Genomic DNA, 19,026 nt, shown 5'->3' on the forward strand with positions numbered 1-19,026 from the left:
TCCTGTCCATATAGCTATCCAATTTAACTTTAAATGACAACATCAAACCTGCCTCAACCACTTCTGCTGGAAGCTCATTCCACACAGCTACCACTCTCTGAGTAAAGAAGTTCCTCCTCATGTTACCCCTAAACTTTTGCCCTTTAACTCTCAACTCATGTCCTCTTGTTTGAATCTCCCCCACTCAATGGAAAAAGCCTGTCCATGTCAATTCTATCTATCCCTCTCATAATTTTAAATACCTCTATCAAGTCCTCCCTCAACCTTCTACTCTCCAAAGAATAAAGACCCAACTTGTTCAACCTTTCTCTGTAACTTAGGAGATGAAACCCAGGTAACAGTCTAGTAAATCTTCTCTGTACTCTCTCAATTTTGTTAACATCTTTCCTATAATTCGGTGACCAGAATTGTACACAATACTCCAAATTTGGCCTTACCAATGCCTTGTACAATTTCAACATTACATCCCAACCCCTATACTCAATGCTCCGATTTATAAAGGCCAGCATACCAAAAGCTTCCTTCACCACCCTGTCCACATGAGATTCCACCTTCAGGGAAATATGCACCATTATTCCTCGATCCCTCTTCTACTGCACTCTTCAATGCCCTACCATTCACCATGGTACTTGTTGGGGAAATGAATAATCTAGGTCATTGCTGTCTATCCCTTTTTACTTTGGATGGTATTAAAAAAAAAATCTGTCCTGTGTAAAGTGAATATTTCTATTTGCTACATGTGATTTTCTTCCATAGGATGGAGTTTCAGCTGCTTGTGTTTCCAAGGAAATTCCACATAATGAAAAGCTGCTTTCACTTCAATATGAGGTAATTAGCACTGTTTGTCTTCTTATATGCATTCTTTCAGATTGCATTGATACTCCAGTTACTTCAGAGGTAAGAATGAAAGGGTTACTTTTTACTATGGCTACCTCCATTTACTGTGGAATAAACCCAAGGTGACGGTAACAAAATACACAGCGTCCTGAGACAATCTCTTTGAAGTGCAACTTTAAGGTATCTCCTTTCCTGAAGAACTTGATACAATGCAGGATATCTCCAAGTCTGATTTGAATAGATCTATAATTTTTGTAGGTGGTAAATCATGTAATACCGAAGACCTATACCAAAATTGTATAAAATTAGGAAGAGAAGACTTTATGTATAAATTACTGCTCCTTGGCAAAAAATCCACAAAGTTAAACGTCTGATTTTTAAAGAATTTATGAGATTGGCATCATATAGCAACCTTTTGAGTGTAGGGAATTGGAATTTGAGAAATATGCATGAACATGTCATTGAATTGTGTTATGTTCTTTCCTGGAAAATAGTCCTTGTGTATTATTTTTACCAGTGAAATGCTCAGCATATGTCCTTTAAAATCTATTAAGCTATTTTTTTCTCTTATAGTTCCTCCTTGCGCCTATTGGTGTATTGAGCAACAGCTTTGGCATTTCTTTAGCGTTTGTTTTATGGACTTTTGGCTAAGATCAAGAGTAGTATCTGTTCTTATCAGGTTAATGTCTGATACGTCCCTTATCTGGGGACCATATGTATCTTTTCTTATATTGTGGGATATTGTACTTGCCATGAGATACAGTCGGCCCTCCTTATCTGCGAGTTTCGCATGTGCGAATTCAACCAATGGCGAATTGAGAAAACCTGGAAGTGCTCTTCCAGCACTTGTTGCTCAAGCATGTACAGACTTTTTTCTTGTCATTATTCCCTAAACAATGCAGTATAACAACTATTTTACATAGCATTTAAATTGTATTAGGTATTATAAGTAATCTAGAGATGATTTAAAGTATACGGGAGGATGTGTGTAGATTATCGTGGATTGGGATCGAAAAAAAACCAGAAATTCTCTTACTGAGTAAGTTGGAACAGGTACATCGGGTACTATTTAGCAGCATCACTTAGTCAAACGTTTGTCTTAGTATATAGTATATATTTTACCTTTCTATGCATGTAAAACACTTAAGGAATGTATGTTTCAGTGCCGGGCTCGGGAACGAAAATTCCCAAGTTCAATCCAGTGACAGACCACTCCCGAGCGTGCTCTCCATCCGTGCCGGGTTGATGTGGAGGATCAAAAACACAAAACTCCGAAACCCAATAATTAAACCACTGCATTGCTTAGTATTAATTGTAGCTTTAGTCAGGACAGAGCCTTTCTCACCTTATCCTTTAAAATTGTTCCAATCGTTGACCGACTGTAGCCTAATCCTTTTCCAATGACCGATGGCGTTTCACCTCTTTCCGATTGCTTTATTATTTCCACTTTATTTTCAATTGTGATCGTGATTATTTTCGTGAACAGAAATATTGCAGATTCAGAGCTCCGCCGCCGGGTCCTAATGTCCACCGCACTGAGACAAGTTAAATAAAGTCTGGGGTTTCACTGAGTCCCAAGGTCCACCGCATTGAGACAGGTTGAATAAGGGACTTGAGCATCCGCGTTTTTTGGTATCCGCGAGGGGTCCCGAAACCAGTCCCTTGCAGATAAGGAGGGCCGACTGTACTTGTATTTAACCCATATGTTTAGCACTGTGTGGAATTGTATTGCATAAATGTACTTCACTCATTGGAATTTGAAATGATACCTCACTGTGCAGTTCAGTAATGTGAGTGCTGTTAGCAGAAAGAGGAAGTTTTTTTCACTTCTCAATTCCTAAGTTTTTGAATCATACACTTCCATAGATGGTAGTTTAATACTGCATTTACAACACATGTGAACTAGGTTTCCAGTTCTTAAAAAGGCAGTAGTTTCATGCTTTTTTTTTTGTCTGCATTATTAAAAGCAAAGTTTATGAAATTGTTTTCAGTCCCATAGAATATATTTGCAGGGGCGAATTACTCAGTTATGGAGCTGTACAGGCACTTGCAAGGCAGATCAAAGTCGGGACTCTGCTATAATTAACTTGAAATCCAATATTATAGCGCTCGGAAGAATATACTTTTTCGTAGGTGTGGGGATGATCCGACAATTTTCCAATTTCATCACTTGCAATTCCACTGCGATACATGTGAAAATAATGTAAGGATTAAAAAGGGGGAGATACACTCTAGTGACTGATAGGTGTATTTACAAATGAGATGAAAATGTGTAATTGCTTTTAGAACGTGTTCAGGGTTACTCTTTTCCATTTGACTTTTGGATGACGTTTCTATGTGGCCACATTTTATTCACTTTAGTATCATAACATTAAAAATTTGTTTCCTCCATAATCATACACCTTTCAATGTATATAGCCTGAAGATCTTGCATCAGATTGGATTCCTCTTAATTATTAAATGCTTGTGTTGATACTTAATAATAAAAAAGCTGCTAAATTTTGTCTTGATAAATCCATGTTAGTGAGCTGCATGGTTTTGGTTTATCTTACACTGGTTTTCTTTTTTGTTTAGAGTCTTGATTATGACAATAGTGAAAATCAGTTGTTTATGGAGGAAGAAAGAAGGATAAGCAAAATAGTAAGTACTTCTGTGAAAGCTGATCATTTGTTTCAAAAATGCACATTCTGCTGTCAATGCTGACTACTTTTAAGCTTTACATTTCTTCTGTTTTTATTGTGTTTGTGATTTTTCTTATCATGTCTGTGTTAGTCTCATTCTCCTTTATTGTTAACATTTTCCTTTTAATTCCTCCTTTAGTGATTTGCTGATCTTTCAGTGATGGCCAGTTTCTACATGTGGCATGTTGGATTAGGGGTACATTGTTGTTATTGGAAGGAAGTGAAAATGAAGCTGTTAATGAGATGGTGGCTCTTAAGGAGCATTTTGATTTAATTGTTTTATAATATTTACCAGATACTGTAGTTCTCTCTCATTTTTAAAATATACTTTAGCAGTTTAAGTAATTTATCAGCCAGTTTAGCTTTCAAAACATAGTGTACCTCACCATATGAGGAATCAATGTGAGAAAACCCCTCAAATGGTTAGTTAAAGCAGTGCTTAATGCTGTCAAGTCAGAGAGGTTTGGGAATAACTATTCATGAGGAAAAATCTTAAAGACTTAAGATCTGAATGTGGCTAAAAGACCATGACAGAAGGTTCATTCTCCTTGAGTCTAAGGCATGGCCTGTTCATAAGTATATGAAGTCCATCTAAGTATAATGCAATATAATGGCCATCCAAATATTGATGGAGCTGCATAACCAACTTTTTAATCAAACCCTCTTAAAGCATTTTGGTGTGTTCTTTATGTCATCTAGTTTACAGATTTAATAAATGAACCAACATACAGCTTGCAGTTACTTTGACAGGTAGACTGCATTATAATGCCTGGAAAATGAAATCCTACAGATTCAATAATTTGCATATAAATGATGCATATATTAATGAAGTATGAATGAGATTCATAGTAAACAACTCAAAATATATGTTTTGATTACTTTACCTAATTGATCTGTAAAAGACCTATCTGATTAAAATAGAAGGTACTCTTCAGTACTGTTCATAGATGTACAGGGTGAGCATCCCTTATCCAAAATGCTTGGGGCTGGAAGTGTTTCAGATTTTGGATTTTGGAGTATTTGTATCTATATAATGAAGTACCTTAGGGATGCAATCCAAGTCTAAACACAAAATCCATTTATGTTCTATATACAGCTTATGTACAGCTGGTGAGAAGCTCACAGAGTGAACAGTCTGTAGTCAGAGCACAGTTTGACGTGATGGAGCTGGGTCCTCCAGACTGTTGGAGTGGAATGACGGCCCCTGACTGTGACTATTACTGGGTTCCAGCGCTGCAATTGGCTTCATATAGACCATCAATTTCAAACAGCTGCCGGTTCCATAGTAACTGTGATGGAAGGGGGCTACTTTTATGTAATATTTTTTGATAATTTTGTGCATGAAACAATTATCTTCAATTTTCAGTTTGTCATGATAGATCTTTGCTTGCTTCATGATCAGCATACCATGAAGCCACATGTTTATTCCATTGCTGACCAGTCTACTCCAATACACGAATGAGATCTTCATTTTTCGAATATGCAGTGTTTTTCTATTTTTCATTTAACTTCAAGTCATTACATATGTGGGGTCACTTCTCAGAACTGTCTGTAGAGTGCAGAGATCTGTATATCACCTAGGAACCTTCCAAGCACCATGTGTAATTTTCCATTTGTGACATTATGTCAGTGCTCAAATAAAATCTAACTTCAGAGGTTTTTGGATTTTGGATTTCAGATAAGGGGCACACAACCAGTATTATACTGTATGTTATCACGAGATTTCTACCAGGGTCATTGATACCAAATCAATACATATATCAAATCGATATCATCTCTACTCGGGTATTACTTTCAGTGTACACGGTCTTTTCTTTTTAATTAGCAGCCGCACTAAATTCTGGAAAGTTTTAAAACAGGGGAAGTGTGGAACAGTTACATTTACATTCTGCTTTTGACTTTGTAATTTAGTTGTACAGATTAGCTGATTATACACTGCCCCTCCTTTGAATGTAGGATTTTGTGGTTTACAATAAACATGTGATAAAGTTTGCACATTGTCCAATTTCACCACTAGTTCATAGAGATGCCATGTGATAGTATGCTTCTAAATGTAGTATTGATAATCTACTTATAATTACCTTTCTTTTCCCTTCCTTAGGGCTTTCATGTACTGGAAATCAAAAGATGGTTGGTCTGTTGCTTCATTGGAATCTTTACTGGCCTTATTGCTTGTTTTATCGATATAGTTGTAGAAAAACTTGCGGATATAAAATACCATGTGATTAAAGAAAGTATCCTTTACAGTGTGACTTATCATGAATTACTGTTATGGATTTCAACTGCTTTGAGATTTTTTAATTCTGTTCATATTTTCCATGTAATTTATGTTGATTTTCCTTAAAGAATATGTAGATATTGATAAATCTACAGAAAAGGGTGGATTATCCATTTCACTTGTGCTTTGGGCATCCTTGAATGCAAGCTTTGTGATGATTGGCTCTTTCCTGGTGGCTTTCATAGAGGTTTTGAAACTTTGTTTTTTCCAAATACTTTTAGACTGATAAAGATAAATCACTAAATTATGAATTTCTAAATTAATATGGCTGAAATCATATTTTAGATTTAACTTTGTGATGTTTTTATGATTTTGCTTTTTATATGGATTTTTGATAATAGTGTAGTACATTTAAAGTGTCCTTTTGAGGCTTTTGACAATTTGAATGAAACTAAGCATTCTGATGTTGACTTTTAAGAAGCGTTTTCAGTCTGATTAGTATAGTCCAATGGAAAATTTTTGTCTTGCATTCCATGTTCTTTTAACACTAATATTCTTTATTTCCCTTCATTTTTTCCTCCTATTTTTTTATTCCATTCTTCTATTTTCTTGAGTATACAGTACTGTGGATTTAACTTAATTGGGACGCATCAGGAAAGTACATTTTGGTCACAATTAGGGAATAGTTTAGAAAAAAGTATAAAGCAGACAAACTACTATTTAACTGAATAACTTTATACTTTATTGTCACCAAACAATTGATACTAGAGCGTACAATTATCACAGCGATATTTGATTCTGCGCTTTCTGCTCCCTGGATTACAAATCGATAGTAAATATTAAAAATTTAAATTATAAATCATAAATAGAAAATAGAAAAATGGAAAGTAAGGTAGTGCAAAAAATCCGAGAGGCAGGTCCGGATATTTGGAGGGTATGGCCCAGATCCTGGTCAGGATCCGTTCAGCAGTCTTATCACAGTTGGAAAGAAGCTGTTCCCAAATCTGGCCATATGAGTCTTCAAGTTCCTGAGCCTTCTCCCGGAGGGAAGAGGGATGAAAAGTGTGTTAGCTGGGTGGGTCGTGTCCTTGATTATCTTGGCAGCACTGCTCCGACAGCGTGCAGTGTAAAGTGAGTCCAAGGATGGAAGATGGGTTTGTGTGATGTGCTGCGCCGTGTTCACGATCTTCTGCAGCTTCTTCCGGTCTTGGACAGGACAACTTCCATACCAGGTTGTGATGCACCCAAGAAGAATGCTTTCTACGGTGCATCTATAAAGATTAGTGAGGGTTTTGGGGGACAGGCCAAATTTCTTTAGTTTTCTCGGAAGTAAAGGTGCTGGTGGGCCTTCTTGGCAGTGGACTCTGCTTGTTTGGACCAAATCAGGTCGTTTGTGGTATTGACCTGGAGGAACTTAAAGCTTTTGACCTGTTCCACTTGCGCACCAATGATGTAAATTGGGTTGTGCGGTCCACTACTCCTTCTGAAATCAACAAATTATATATTTAAATGAAATACAGAACAAATTACCAGTATTACTAAAGTGTTATTAAACTGGGTATTAGAAAAGTCAAATTTATTTATAAAGTACATTTAAATCAACCCATGTTGACCAAAGTGCTGTACAAACCATAACAAGTAGCTAAAATCACAAATACAAGAAACACAGATATAAACAACAAGGCACACAACTTATAGGCATAAAATAAACAACACATGAACCTAAGCACAAGCCAAAAATCAGCCACATCAGGAAGATTCAAACGCTAGTGAATAAAGGTAAGTTTTGAGCCTGGACTTAAAAGAGTCAATGGAGGGGGCAGATCTGATAGGGAAGGGAATGCTGTTCCACAGTCTAGGGGCTACAACAGCAAAGGTGTGGTCACCCCAAACTTAAATTTAGATTGTGGGACAGCTAGGAGCCCCAAGTCAGCCGACCTGAGGGACCTGGAAGTAGAATAAGGGGTTAGAAGATCTGCGATATAGAAGGAGGCCAGCCCATTTAGGGCTTTCAAAACAAACAGGAGAACCTTAAAATCAATTCTAAACTGTATTGGTAGCCAGTGGAGTGAGGCTAGGGTAGAAGTAATGTTCCTAATGGTTATTGATCAAGGAATTTATCCAGTGTACGTTGCTGTGTTCTTTTGATAGACTAGAAGTAATACCTGGTGCGGATAATGGATTGCCTTTATACAATGTGTGCGACAATGGTATCCTCTGAATCTTCATTTTCATTGTAACATTTTGGATGATTGTCGATACCTTCAAATTCTTTATAATTCCTAGTTGTTGAAGTAGTGAGAGTGTTTCATTTTCACTCATATTCCTGGCATCTTCAAGGCTGAATGCTTGAAACTGCAGTGAGCAAAACAGTTCTGAATTGTCTTCTGCTTATTTGTCGCCTCCATCGGTGACAAAACTCACTGCTCTTTGAACACAAACAGATGCAACTGACGGTATTTTAAAAAGTGTTTTCTTTAAGCATGGTGTAGTGTCTAATGGCCACACAAGTGTATGTTACTGACACTAGTTAGAAACTGTTCAGCAACAGTCTCCTGTCACAATTAAGCGGCATAGTGCTCTTAATAAATGATGAGAATCCTGGCTGTGTTCGCGATTAGTTTTTGTTTTTAAGAGTTGTCCCAAATAACTGAAGGCTCAATGAACTGGAATCCACTGTATTCAAGTAATTTTAAATCTTAAAAAGTGTCTTCAGCACTTGTTCAGAGATGTATATCTGGTAGCATAGCCCTCCTTGAGTACCACATTTGAACTAAAAATGGTTATGTGGTCACTGTTGTGTAGAATATGAGCTCTCACTGTGAGCGACATAATATACAGAGCAAAGGCGCAATCGCTAGTAATATACGAGGGATGTTCGAAATCTCAAATGAAAATACGTACTGGAGTACTCAGCAGTTCAGACAATACCTTTGGAAAGCAAAACAACATAAATGATAAGCAAGTTTCCTTTCTGCTTCGGCACTAATTCAACAACTTGCACCATCTATATTGTCTTATACCCCAATCAAATAGTTGTTCTGTTTTTTTAAAATTATGCTTGTGTTTCATTTGTCTCTTGCACCAAAGCACTCCATGTTCAATAACGCATTTATTCCAATGAAAACATCTCTGTTGCTTGCTACCTTAAAAGTTCTATAGTATTGTAAAACTCTCCTTATGTAACCTGTTCTGCTGTAACAATAGCTAGATTTGGTTTAAGCCTTTTCACTTAAACTCTCATTCCTCATGTACATAGAAGCAGAAAAATCGGAGTAAATCATTTGCAATTTGAACTTGTGTCTGCCATTGGCTGATCCTCTTTCTCATTCTCTCTCTTTACCTTTTGTCACTTTTTGTCTATAAATCTGTAAGCGTATTTATTAACTTGCCCTTCACAACGTTCTTTGGTCGAGAATTCTGCAGATTAACCACCCTCTGAATGGGGGCGGGGGGGAGGCGGGGAGATCTTTCTTCATCGCACTCCTAAATGTTTTACCTCTAGTTTTGTGAATCTATTTTGTATGCTTTCTGTGGTCCTGATATTCTTTGAGGCAGCACATTTCCCTGAGTGGCATGCAGTATTCCGACTATGCCTAATCAGTATCTTGTAGGAAAGAATCAGCATTTTAGTTCTTTTGTCTTTATTGCACATACAGTAAATCCCAGTATTTGTTTTAACCAGAGGTACTATTTAAGTATTTCATATCTTCCTGTAATACTACCCTGCTTAGTTAATATCACAGGTAGCTCCCACATCTCAATTATTGAAGGATCTACTTAAGATAACTAAATATATTCTCTGCCAAAATATGTTTGAACAAAGTCATCTTAAGTCATCTTAAATGGTGGAGTTAATTCATCTTTGTATGATATCTGTTTTTATGTTTGACTTTAGCCTGCAGCAGCTGGGAGTGGAATTCCACAGATCAAATGTTACCTTAATGGAGTAAAGGTGTCTCATGTGGTTCGACTTAAGGTAGGCAGAACATATATGAAGTCATAAAATGATATTGCAGGGAATCAGGCCCTTAGGCACACAATGTTGATGCCTACCATGAAGCGCTAATGCTTTTTAAGATTCTCTCATCCCTAATAAATCTTCCCTTTATTCTGTTATTAACCATCTACGCAATTTATACTAAACATTTACATTGCAAAGCAGCATGTCTTTGTAAGTGGAAAGGAACTGTATGCACTCGGAAAACCCACAGTATCAGAATGAGAACGTGCAAATGCTAGACGTGTTAAACCTGTGGTGCTGGAGCTGTGAGGCAGCAGCACTGATTACTGTAACACTGTGCCACCCCAGTTCCATGATAGTTTTAGCCCCAGTTTTCAAACTAAATAAACTGAATAAGATATGCACACAGTTTAATAGAATTCATTGACCATTCATAGCACAATGAACAGATATCAAAGATAATCACAAATCACTTGCCTAGCAAAGTAGTTTACAGTGCAGGTATCCCTAAAAGCTGGCTTCCAAGTGACCCTTTCAAGAAAATGTACAGTTAATAAAGCTATTTATACAAGCACTTAGAGTCTTGATATTTTGAACAAGTAAGTACATAGGCAGGGAATAAAAAGAGAAAATGCTAAAGATCCTCTGCAGGTCAGGAGGCATTTGTGAGAAGAGAAACATAATTAACATTTCAGGTTGACTATCTTTCATCTGTACCAAGTATTCTGGCATTTTTTCATTTTCATTTCACATTTATATTTGCATCATTTTGCTTTTGAATTTCAAGTGAGCCAGGATTGTTCCATTAACCCAAAGACTAGAGATTTAATAACCACAGTATTCAATATTATGAAGGGTTTTAAATAGAGTACATGTGGGTATACTGATTCCACTTTTAGGTAAAATAATTGACAAAGTATTATTTGGGTTCTGAGGAGAAAAGCTGTATAAAATGATGATGAAAGCATTTTCAATGATAACCTTCAAAGCATGAAAAAGAATCCATTGTAGGTCTTTGGGGAAAGAGCATGCAAGCAGGACTGCTTGAATTTCAAAGGTTTGATACAGGAATGACTGGGCCAAATATTTAAAGAAGCATTTGGGATCTTCAATTTGTATGTAAAAGCAAGGAGTACGGAAGCAAAGAAATGATAGTGAACTTTTATTAGCTAAGAAATGTCTAATTCTGATTTTGACATTATGCAATTTATAGAATAGGCAGTGATCCGATAATACTTAGTTCTGAATACTTTATCTTCGATTACTATAAAGCTGTGAGGAATTTATTAGTTGAAGAATAAGATGAGTATACAATCATCGTCTTTCTGAAGTTTCTGTATACTGGGCTATGTTGTATAAAGCTCAGCTCCTCGCCCAATCACGTTTGTAAGCATTTTATTTATTTATATATTGTCTACAGAATTATGCCTGTGCTTATATTGCAGACACTGATTGTCAAAGTGCTAGGTGTTATCTTCTCTGTTGTTGGTGGACTGGCAGTTGGCAAGGTAATGTGCAACACAGATAACTGCATGTGTGAGCAGCTGATAATTTATGTATACTAAACCTATAAGCACTGTATCAGATCAACTGACTTTTAAAATAATGGATCTGAAATTTACCTTTTTTTTTGGAGAAGTCCAATAAATTTAGTCATTCAGACAAAAGTACAGACATATGAACTGATGATGCAAATTGAGTATTGAATTTTTACTTTACATTATCCAATAAACGATAACCAAGGGTACATTGTTAGAGCTGCAAAATAATTTAGCTAGATATTAAAGTGTGTAGTGTTTGGCATTGATGCAGACAGTTTTGTTAAAGTTAGAAAGCAAGTTATAATTTTCTTTAGTATTTGTATTGATGCAGTATTGAATGCATTTAGTGTCTTGTAATAGACTCAAAGAGCACTACAGCAAAGAAACAGGCCTTTCAGTCCATCTAGTCCATGCCAGCCTGATAAGTGTTCAGTCCTAGGATTTTTATTGATGTAGTGGAGAAGCAGACTGTATTTTTCGACTACGTGATAAAATATTGAACAGCTTAGCATAGGAATAAGCCCTACAACCCACAATGTCTCTGCTGAATATGATGCAGAACTAAACTAATTCTTTCTATGTGATCCTTATCAATATTCATGCCTCTAAAGCCTCTTAAATGCTACTATCGTATCTGCTTCCATCACTCCCTTCTAACATCCCATTCTAGACACTTAACTTTCTGTGTTTATATACAAAAAAAAACAACTTGGCCCACACATCTCTTTTTAATGTTCTTCTCATTTTAAAAATGCATGTCCTCTAGCACTTGACATTTCTACCTTGGGGGGCAAAAAAAATATTCCCATCGTCTACTATGCCTCTCATAATTTTATAATCTTATATTAGGTCTCCCTTCAGCCTCTGGTTTTCCAGAATAAGTAACGCATGTTTTTTCCAACTTTATGGCTCATATCCTCCAATCCAGACAGCAGTCTTTCTAAAGCCTCCACATTCTTTCTGTAATGGTGCAACCAGAATTGCATACAATATTTCAAGTGCCACCTAACCAAAGTTTTCTTATATATAACCTTTCAACTCTTGTACACAATCACCCCAACCAATGAAGGCAAGCATTCCGTATGTCTGTACCATCCTGTTTGGTTGTGTGGGCACATTGAGTGAGCTCTGGTCTTGGATCGCAAGATCCTTCTGCACATCAGTGCTGTTAAGGGTCTTGCATTAACAGTATGCTGTGCACTTACATTTGATGTTCCAAAGTACAACATCTCACACTTGCCCTAATTAAGGTTGATCTGCTGCTCCTTTGCCCACATCTGTAACTGATGTATATTCTGCTATGCCTTCACAGCACTCTACATTGTCCAGTGTTCCTTCATCTGCAAATTTATGAACCCAAACATCTGCATTTCTCATCCAAGTCACTTATATACATCAAAATCAACAGAGGTCCCTGCAGCAATCCTTGCAGAATACCTGTGCTCAAGGACCCACAGGCAGAATAACACCTTCCACATTACCAAATCACCATTTTTCCCATGCATTTTAATCTTCTAGAGTAATTTACTGTGAGGGACCTTGTTAAATGCCTTACTAAAATCCATGTATGGAACAGCCACTGCCTTACCCTCATCAATTAGCTTCATCACCTTCTTAAAAAAATCTCAGTCAAGTTTGTAGGGTCTGACCAGCCCTGTACAAAGCCATGCTGACTGTCCCTAATCAGACCATGTTTTTCAAAATGCATGCAAATCCTCCCCAATATCTTTTCTACCACTGATGTGAGGCTCACAGTTCTAAAATTTGCTCTATTATCCATATTTCCCTTTTTGAACAAAGGAAATTGGATCAGCAGATTTGCTGATGATACAAAGATTGGAGGTGTAGTGGACAGTGAGGAAAGTTTTCAAAGCTTGCAGAGGGATTTGGACCATCTGGAAAAATGGGCTGAAAAATGGCAGATGGAGTTTAATGCAGACAAGTGTGAGGTATTGCACTCTGAAAGGACAAACCAAGGTAGAACATACAAGGTAAACGGTAGGACACTGAGGAGTGCAGTGGAACAGAGGGATCTGGGAATACAGATACAAAATTCCCTAAAAGTGCTGTCACAGGTAGATAGGGTCGTAAAGAGAGCTTTTGGTACATTGGCCTTTATAAATCAAAGTACTGAGTATAAGAGTTAGAATGTTATGGTGAGGTTGTATAAGGTATTGGTGAGGCCGAATTTGGAGTATTGTGTCCAGTTTTGGACACCAAATTACAGGAAGGATATTAATAAGGTTGAAAGAGTGCAGAGAAGGTTTACAGGGATGTTGCCGGGACTTGAGAAACTGAGTTACAGAGAAAGGTTGAATAGGTTAGGACTTTATTCCCTGGAGCGTAGAAGAATGAAGGGAGATTTGATAGAGGTATATAAAATTATGATGGGTATAGATAGAGTGAATGCAAGCAGGTTTTTTCCACTGAGGCTAGGGGAGAAAAAAAAACCAGAGGACATGGGTTAAGAGGGAAGGGGGAAAGTTTAAAGGGAACATTGAGGGGGGGCTTCTTCACACAGAGTGGTGGGAGTGTGGAATGAGCTGCCAGATGAAGTGGTAAATGTGGGTTCACTTTTAACATTTAAGAAAAACTTGGACAGGTACATGGACGAGAGGTGTATGGAGGGATATGGTTCAGGTGCAGGTCAGTGGGACTAGGCAGAAAAATGGTTTGGCACAGCCAAGAAGGGCCAAAAGGCCTGTTTCTGTGCTGTAATGTCCTATGGTTCTATGGAACAACATTGGCTACTGTCTAGTCGTCCAGGACCTTGCCTGTTGCTAGTGAAAATACAAAATACTTAGTTGAAGCCCCAGCAATTTTCTGTCATAATGTGTGCAGATTCTTCACTATTTCTGTTAAGTTCTTATTTTCACTGGTTTCATAAACTGGATTAAATTAAGGAACTGCTTTTTGTGTCAGTTATGCAATAGATTTTAAAAAGTTTAAGAATGAGGGGAACGAATTTGCGGAACTGAGCAAGAACATTGTGGTTGATCTGGAAAATTATTTCTACCATCCATTTTTTTCCTATGCATTCACAAATACATTGGATGTTGAAGTTGCAATTGGTATATTCTTTGTCCTTTTGAATCATATAGATGGTACAGTATAGGGCCTGGTCCTTTAGCCCTTTGAGCCCTGCCACTTACACTAATCCTTTATTAATCCCATTTTTATTGGAAGATCTGAAATGAAACTAGGAAGTTATAAATAGCCTAATTTATACATTATTTTGCATTTGGGGAAATTGGGAGCAGGATATGTGTTTATAGAATGTACATTCTTAGCTCACTCCAGGCCAACTGCAGCCTATAAGTAAGTGATGACCATCACTAAAGTTGCAAGCACTCAACTCACACCAATGGAAGCTGCTACCTTTCAAGGTCTTTCGCATAGGCAAAGGTGCAATTACAAATAAGATGCTGGTAGAAATCAACAGATTAGATAGCATTTATTGAGGGAAATGGATAGCTGACATTTCGCGATGAGATTCTTTATGTGGATTGAAGAAGGGTCTCAACGCAAAATTTCAATTGCCCTCCCTCCACAGATGCTGCCAGAGCTGTTGAGTTTCTCAAGCACTTACTTTGTTGCTCCAGATTCAACATTTGCAAACTCTTTTGTCTCCAAAGGTGCAATGATTTGTTTTTGCAAAATCTACATTGCTTTAGTCATGAGTATAGCTGCAGCTGATGGAATGATCAGATATGTGGAGTCAAAACCCCATGGTATTCAGGCATTAGTAACTGACTGACTATCCTTTTAAGTGACTCTGGACAAATTGGTAATTTATTGTTCATTAATTTTAAAATTTATGTGATATATATTGCTTTGGCATTAATATAAATATTGGTTGGGTAAAATTGATCAACCAAGAACTATGTATCATCTTGTTAAAATTACATTCAGTATGGGTAACCCTTTAGGAACACTTACTTGCTAATCACCTGACACTCTGAAGTCTCTGGGCTTCTTGGTCGTTTATATAGTTAGAATATAAGTCATGAGAATTAATTTTGAAGTTAAATAGGTTAATTTTCTTTCTGTTTATATAGGACTAGGCCCACAAATGGATTTAAAATTAGTCAATGTCTATTTGTGAAGGTGGTTTGGATCTTAGAATATGCAATGGTGTAGTTGATTATAGATTTGTATTTAGGTTTCCAATTCAAATGTAACCATATTGACACTGCAGTTCCCTGTATTGACACTGACCACTTTGAATTAGTTGCACATGGTGAGAAATGTGATTTTTATCTAACCATTTAATGTAGTTGGGATACTAACATGTGGAGACTTAGATAAGGGCTAATAAAGAAAGGAGAAACTTTTTGTTAATGAAGACAACTATTTTTACAGTGGGGAAACACGAGGAATGGTCATTTTTAGGTATCAAAAGAGGCTTGGTTGACAATTAACCAACTTTACTACTAGCATTCTCATTTAACCCTGCCACATTAGAATTAGAACTCTGCACTCCTTATCTCTGCTTGGACTGGGTGAGACTGGAAGTTTGAGGAAAGTTTGGTTAGACTGTGTATGTCTTTCGTTCACTTCTATTTATAATTTTTATAGACTTTGCTTATGACTGTAAATATTGAAGACTTTTTGGTAGTGTAATTTTACTACATCTGTAGCTTAATTATAAATGTTACAATTGTACTGTAACTGGATGAAAGCTAAGGTGTTAAAATGTTGGTATAGTTTGCAATTAATAAATGAAGCATATGTTTTTTGACTTGTTTTTAGATACGGAGTAAACATTCAATTTTATAACTTTTCAAGTGTTATAAGTTGAATGTTTGAAGATATTTGTGAGCCTGTAATTGGAAAATTTCAGTTCAAAATTTAACTTGACAGCAAAATTATTTTCTGGCTGCAAGTACTCCTGGACCCACCCTTCCAGTATTTCTTAGCTTTGTTAAATTCCTGAAAAAACAAGATTGCTCAAATATCAACCTAATTTAGTGCTTTCTGACAGAATGAAACTATCAAGAACAGAGAAATAAAGTTTTCACTTCCCCTACACTCGGATCTTTTAATTCTTCCTTGGGATATGTATACTGGCAAAGTCAGCATTAAATGCTCATTCCCATTCTCTTGTTGAGGAAGCAGTAATGGTGGTGAGTCACCAATGCAAACAGTCCTTGGTAAATAGCAGTTTGAGAACATTTGAGTTCATAGACACTTGTGGGGTTTGGTGGGTCAGATGCAGGCTAGATGACATAAGGAGAACAGACTACTTCCCTAACTAAAATGCTGTAAACGAGTTATGTTTTTACTGCAATTTCTCCAGATCTGCGGATTAGAGGTTTGCTCGGGTATAAAATTCAAACCTCACCTAATCATGTCCATTCTTTGCTTACCTCAAGACTGAGTTCTGATAATATTTTCCATATCTAACTTGACCCAGAGATGCTTGCAGAATATTGCACCTGATGTTCATGACATCTTTTGAAATGCAGTGCAAGTCTTGTTCATCTCCATAGGTTGCTGCCGCCAGCTGAGCTTATCACCAAGACAAACTAGAAACAGATGGCCATAAAAGCATGTTCTGTCCCAGGCTGCATTCCCCATTCCCTCCTTCGTTGATATTACAGATCATGTTGAAAAGTACAGGAGACTTTTATTTGTATGACCTGTGTTTCATATCCATTGCTTTGCCATCTCTAACTTGAAAAAGACATCTTAAAATTACTTTCCCATCTTGGATAAAATCCATAATCAATTTCCTGGCAGTGTCTATTTAATAAATGCCAGCTAACACAGGCACATGGCATGAAGAAAGCACTAAGTTACAGTCTGATCTAACCCAAATCAAATTACAAGTCCTATTTAATCAACTATTCAGTGAAAAGGGTTTAAGTTGGAAAAGTGGCAAAGACCACAAAAAAGTTAAAAGTTCACAGTACATTTATTATCAATGTACAGTGGCATGCAAAAGTTTGGGCACCCCAGTCAAAATTTCTGTTACTGTGAATAGTTAAGTGAGTAGAAGATGAACTGATCTCCAAAAGTCATAAAGTTAAAGATGAAACATTCTTTTCAACATTTTAAGCAAGATTAGTGTATTATTTTTGATTTGTACAATTTTAGGTGAAAAAAAGGAAAAGAGCACCATGCAAAAGTTTGGGCACCCCAAGAGATTTCAGCTCTCATAACTTTTACCAAGGTCTCAGACCTTAATTAGCTTGTTAGGGCTATGGCTTGTTCACAGTCATCGTTAGGAAAGGCCAGGTTATGCAAATTTCAAAGCTTTATAAATACCCTGACTCCTCAAACCTTGTCCCAACAATCAGCAGCCATGGGCTCCTCTAAGCAGCTGCCTAGAACTCTGAAAATTAAAATAATTGATGCCCACAAAGCAGGAGAAGGCTATGAGAAGATGAGGTGTTTTCAGATAGCCGTTTCCTCAGTTTGTAATGTAATTAAGAAATGACAGTTAACAGGAGTGGTGGTGGTCAAGTTGGGGTCTGGAAGACCATGAAAACTTTCCGAGGGAACGGCTTGTAGGACTGCTAGAAAGGCAAATCAAAACCCCCGTTTGACTGCAAAAGACCTTCAGGAAGATTTAGCAAACTGGAGTGGTGGTGCGCTGTTCTACTGCGCAACAACACCTGCACAAATATGACCTTTCTTTCTTTTTAAATCTTTTTATTATTATTGAAAATCAACAACAGAGAAAAATACATCAAAATAATCAAGATAACATAGCCATATGTAGAGTAAAAGTTAAACTATCAACCAGGCTGAACAGTGTATCAATAATAATCAAAAAACAAAGTATTAAAGCATTTTTATGGAAAAAAGGAAAGAAAGAAAAAAAAGAACCCCTACTAACTAAAACAGAGAAAACCCCTAATAACTTAAAAGGGGGAAAACCCCATTTGGAGCACAAACCTGGAGCTATGCGCCATACAAGCTTCCATAAAAAAAGACATCAAACCGCCAACCAAATTCATATAACCAAGCATCATAAAAGGACCACCTTAATTAACTCAAGTCAAATGATGATAACGGGCAAAAGAACCCCACCTTTTCTCAAAGTCAAATTTAGGATCAAAAGTTCGACTTCTAATTTTTTCCAAACTAAGACATAACATCACCTGAGCAAACCATTGTATCAAAGTGGGAGCAGAGGCATCTTTCCATTGTAATAAAATAGCCCTTCTAGCCAATAATGTGACAAATGCAATTACATATTGGTCAGATGTAGAAATACCGTGAATATGTTGAGGAATTATACCAAACAAAACTGTCAATTTATTAGGTTGTAAATTGATTCTTAAAGCTTTAGAGATTATAGAAAAAGTAGATTTCCAAAATTGTTTCAATAGAGAACACGAGCAAAACATATGTGTCAATGTAGCTATCTCAGTTTTGCATCTATCACACTGACTATTTACATTAGAAAATATGTTGGACAATCTCTCCTTTGTCAAATAATAACGATGTACAATGTTAAATTGAATTAGAGAATGACTGGCACAAATTGAAGAAGTGTTAACCAGCTTCAAAGTTCACAACCAATCCTCTGTTATCAAGGTCATATTAAGCTCTCTTTCCCAATCTTGCTTGATCTTAAGTAAAGGATAATAGTAAATTATAAATTTTCCCAATAAAGCCTTTCACTAAAGGGTTCATTTTTAAAATAATGTCTAACAGGTCAGAATCTTGTATATATGGAAAATTACTTAAATATCCTTGTAAAAAATGTCTGACCTGAAGATACTGCAAAAAATGTGAATATGAGAGAGAGTATTTAGTTACTAATTTCTCAAA

General features: G+C 36.7%; 1 protein-coding gene and 1 pseudogene across 2 annotated transcripts in view; both read left to right on the forward strand.

Annotated features, from left to right (window-relative positions):
- clcn7 (chloride channel 7) overlaps positions 1-19,026 on the forward strand; it is a 71,170-nt gene that overhangs the window by 8,145 nt on the left and 43,999 nt on the right. Inside the window, exons 3-8 of one of the 2 annotated variants that reach the window (XM_072268758.1) lie at positions 757-828; positions 3,412-3,477; positions 5,620-5,752; positions 5,874-5,983; positions 9,635-9,715; positions 11,146-11,208. In XM_072268758.1, coding sequence (XP_072124859.1) covers positions 757-828; positions 3,412-3,477; positions 5,620-5,752; positions 5,874-5,983; positions 9,635-9,715; positions 11,146-11,208 — 525 coding nt within the window. Of the gene's footprint in view, positions 1-756; positions 829-3,411; positions 3,478-4,642; positions 4,834-5,619; positions 5,753-5,873; positions 5,984-9,634; positions 9,716-11,145; positions 11,209-19,026 lie in introns of those variants that run through there. The other variant, XM_072268759.1, reaches the window with a different exon arrangement.
- LOC140203525 (U2 spliceosomal RNA) lies at positions 1,465-1,629 on the forward strand (annotated as a pseudogene).

Source organism: Mobula birostris, chromosome 9, assembly GCF_030028105.1.
Source record: "Mobula birostris isolate sMobBir1 chromosome 9, sMobBir1.hap1, whole genome shotgun sequence".
NCBI classification, from domain to species: Eukaryota; Metazoa; Chordata; class Chondrichthyes; order Myliobatiformes; family Myliobatidae; genus Mobula; species Mobula birostris.